The 3,652-nt window shown below is 65.4% G+C and overlaps 1 protein-coding gene across 3 annotated transcripts in view; it reads left to right on the forward strand.

Moving 5' to 3' along the window:
* The window catches only part of LOC120606116 (ETS translocation variant 3-like protein), a 5,667-nt gene extending 2,605 nt beyond the window's left edge, over positions 1-3,062 (forward strand). Inside the window, exons 2-4 of one of the 3 annotated variants that reach the window (XM_039867248.1) lie at positions 1,332-1,569; positions 1,819-1,863; positions 2,320-3,062. In XM_039867248.1, coding sequence (XP_039723182.1) covers positions 1,332-1,569; positions 1,819-1,863; positions 2,320-2,425 — 389 coding nt within the window. In that variant the 3' untranslated portion in view covers positions 2,426-3,062. The other 2 variants (XM_039867246.1, XR_005653826.1) reach the window with 2 other exon arrangements.
* Positions 3,063-3,652: the final 590 nt, after the last annotated feature.

A 3,652-nucleotide genomic window follows, 5' to 3' on the forward strand; every position in this document is an offset into this window, starting at 1 on the left:
GGAGGTGGGGGCGTGGGACAGGGAGGGCCCCTCCCGTGTCCTCGGGGACGTCAAGAGTAAACACCGAGAGCGATGCTGGACAAGCAGGCAGAACGCGCACCTGCTCCTCGCCGCGGCTCCCTCGGTTGGCTGGGGGCGGGGGGCGGGGCTCCGGCAGACAAGGCGGGGCTTGCGGCGGTGCGAGGGTCCCTGCCAGTCCCTGGAGACCTGAGTCACTACGCCGACGCTCCACCCACAGTGGCCCTGTGTTGGGGCCAGGAGGGAGGGTGTCGGGAGGCCGCCTTGGTGGCTGAATGTTACGTCTCGATTCAGGGTCTTGCAGAATCAAGTCCCCTCGTCACTTGGGAGCCAGCCGCGCTCTATCCCGTCCTCCATCCCGCGCGGTGTGAGGTGGGGCGTCAGCGCCCGGCAGGCGGGCTCCGGGTGTCTGCCCCACGTGGGCAGGTTCTCCGCGCGCCAGGTCCTCGCTGGGCAGAGGTTCCAAGCCCTCCAGACCGGGAAGCAGTCGCCCGGCAGCAGCTGATCGCTTCCCGTCTCCCCTTGGAATGTCACCTCCCCAACCCCTACCCCCAGCCCATCTCTCCGAAGTGAGGCGAAGGACCAGGCAGGACAGGCGGGTGGGACAGGCGTGGTGACGCCTGCTTTGGGGGAGGGGAGAAGGGAGACAAGAGGGTTCCAGAACATCGGCCGCCACTTCGGAGACTGGGGCCCCGTGGGACACCTCTCCGCAGACTCAGGCAGCATGGACCGGGTAACCCTCCATTCGCCTTGTCCAGAGACGCGGGCTGTCAGCCCGGGGGGCCAACACCCAAGGGTGTTAAGCACGCGGGGACACCAGCGACAGCCTGGGTGCCCATCGCTGATTCTGCCGGCGGTCATTGCTTGAACTCCCGCGATGTGCCAAGCACTCAGCTGGGCGCTTGGGACCCACCAGCGAAAACACAGAGATGGCTGCTCTTCTCAAATGCCAGGTGCCCGAGGGACAATGACAGTGCGGGTTACTCGCACCTGCCACCTCCTCCTGTGCCCAGTTTAGAGAGAGCCACGAAAACTGCGCTTCCCCTGTCTTCCCGTGGGAAACCTCCGGTCCTGCGAAGCCCGGGCAGGGACCGTCCCTGCCTCCTCCTTTCCCGTGCCCCTAAGGTGGCCCTCGCCCCCAAGGCCGACGCGGCTCTCACTTCAGGCCCCCAGCGTGAATCACGCACTGCAGCTGCTCGGCCCCGGGGGCCCCCGCCTTGGTGGGCCCCTCCTGGATCCCAGGTGAGCCTCTGCCGGGTCCCCCACCCGCGCTCCAGGGATCCCGGAGACCCTCACACCCCTCCCCACCCCAGGTCTGGCCCTCCCGGACTGGGCCTGCAGAGCCCAGTGGTCCCCCGGCTCCCAGCAGATCCAGCTGTGGCACTTCATCCTGGAGCTGCTGCAGAAGGAGGAGTTCCGCCACGTCATCGCCTGGCAGCAGGGGGAGTACGGGGAGTTCGTCATCAAGGACCCCGACGAGGTGGCCCGCCTCTGGGGCCGCAGGAAGTGCAAGCCACAGATGAACTACGACAAGCTGAGCCGGGCCCTCAGGTGACAGGGGGCAGCCCGAGGGCCAGGGCGGGCAGAGGTCAAAGGAACAGGCTGTGGTTTCCTCCGGGCACCTCTGGTACCTGCTGCTTAGCCCTGAGACCCGCACTTGGGTGCGGTCAGATGCTCGTGCCTGTCACCGGAACAGCTGGTGGTCAGCCTTGCTGGCCTGGGCAGGGGAACCCGGCTGGGTCCGCGGCGGCAGGCCCTGCCCACCCATCCGGCCGACTCTGTGCCCTCTGGGCTCCCCAGATATTACTACAGTAAGAGGATCCTGCACAAGACCGAGGGCAGAAGGTTCGCTTACAGGTTCAACTTCAGCAAGCTCGTCGGGGTCAACTGTCCTCTATGGGGGGTGCAGGTGCTGCTGGGGGGCCCTGCCCTGTCTCGGCCAGCCCCGGTGCCCGTAGGCGTGCAGACTGAGGTGGGCATGAAGGAGGCCCCTGCCCAGCAGGCCGCCGGTGCCCTCTCTGCCTGGGTGGCCATCGGCTCCCGTATTCTCGCCACGTCCTGGTCCTGAGTTTCCCGAGGGCAGAGTGGAGCCTCCCGTGACACCCCGAACACTCCCTGTGCGCTAGGCACCACCCCTGGACCACGGCGGCGGGGGGCGGTGTGGGGAGGTCTCAGGCCAGAGTCCAGGCACGCAGGCAGGGCTGACTTGAGAGAATTTCAATGATTTCACACCAGCTCCTCGCCCCTCTGGTTGTGAAAGTCGGGGTCCCCTCCCCCACGCTGGCCTCTCCCCACTGCCAGCTCCTGCCCTGGGCCATGCTGCCGCCCCTGGCCGGACAGCGGGCCCCCGAGGGCCCCCAGGGGCCTCCGAGGACGAGAAGCGGAGCAGCGGCGGCGGTGGCCGTGAGTGCTTGGCGTGGGGACGGCTGCGGGAGCGTGTGACGAGCCTCGCGGGACCCACGCGAAAAGGTCCCTGATATTTTGTCCTGCCCTGAACACCCACGGAGACATCTGGTCCGCGCTGCCCCATCTGCCTAACCCCATGTGCCTCGACCAGCTGAGGCAACGGAATTGTTGGTGATGAGGCCACACTGTCACTGGACCAGCAAAACGCGATGGTGCTTTTTAGGCATTAACGTGAAAACCAAAAGCAGAAACAAACGTTATGGGCCGTTTGAACCCAGGGACATTTCCCAAGAGTGGACGTGGTGGACAGGACCAAATGTCAGCTAATCATGGCAAAGGGTGATACGCCATTTATTCATTCAACAAGCATTTCCTGGGCACCAGCTGTTCACCAGGTGTGGGGGTTCAGAGGTGAAAGGTGGCCCTCGAGATGCTCAGAGACTGGTGGGGAGCAGAGGCGGGGGGACAGCCGGCGGCCAGCGCTGAGGTTCGGGGAAGCAGAGGCTCCACAGGAGTGCAGGGCAGGAGCCGGGCGTCCGGGGGGAGGCCGCACCTGAGCTTGGCGGCAGGTGCAGCGAGGCGCCCGGGCAGGGAAGAACAGCTGCAAATCAAAAGCTGTGAGTGAGGGCGGCAGCTCCGAAGAACTTCGGGGGGCCTGCCAGGGTCAAAGTGAGCTGTGTGACGGGGGTCGGGACGAGGGCGAGGGGAACAGGTATCTGGTCACAGGGGACCTAGGAAGCCATGCTGCGTGGGGTCAGACTTCATCCCAAGGGCAGGCAGGACCCAGGAGGGGAGGCGGGCTGAGACCCTCCTCTTACAGAGAAGACTGGGGTTGAATGTCGGGTTTGGGTCGGAGGTAGGACTGGCATTGGGAGGCTCTGGGAGGTGCTGTCGGCTGAGGGTGACAGGTGGGCGGGGAGCACGGCGGGCTGGGGTGGAGGAGGAGGCCCAGGGGAAGAGAGATGAGGAGGATAAAGGTGCTCGCTCAGTTCTTACAGCAGACTTCCAACGACCTGGCGTTTAAGGAGCCAGGCCTCGTCCCGGGGCTGGGGACGCCGGCGTCACAGACTCGCAGGCAGGAGGGAGTTCGCAGACACTCCGTTAGTCCTGCACACAGAGGTGTCGTGACAATTGCGCCGTTACAGAGAAGCTCGGGGTGCAGAGAGCGTCCGGGGAGATTTTCTTGACGAAGTGACAACGGAGCTGAGATTCAAAATGGAAACAGGCG

The sequence above is a fragment of the Pteropus medius genome, unplaced genomic scaffold (genome assembly GCF_902729225.1).
Source record: "Pteropus medius unplaced genomic scaffold, Ma_sr-lr_union100, whole genome shotgun sequence".
NCBI lineage: Eukaryota > Metazoa > Chordata > Mammalia > Chiroptera > Pteropodidae > Pteropus > Pteropus medius.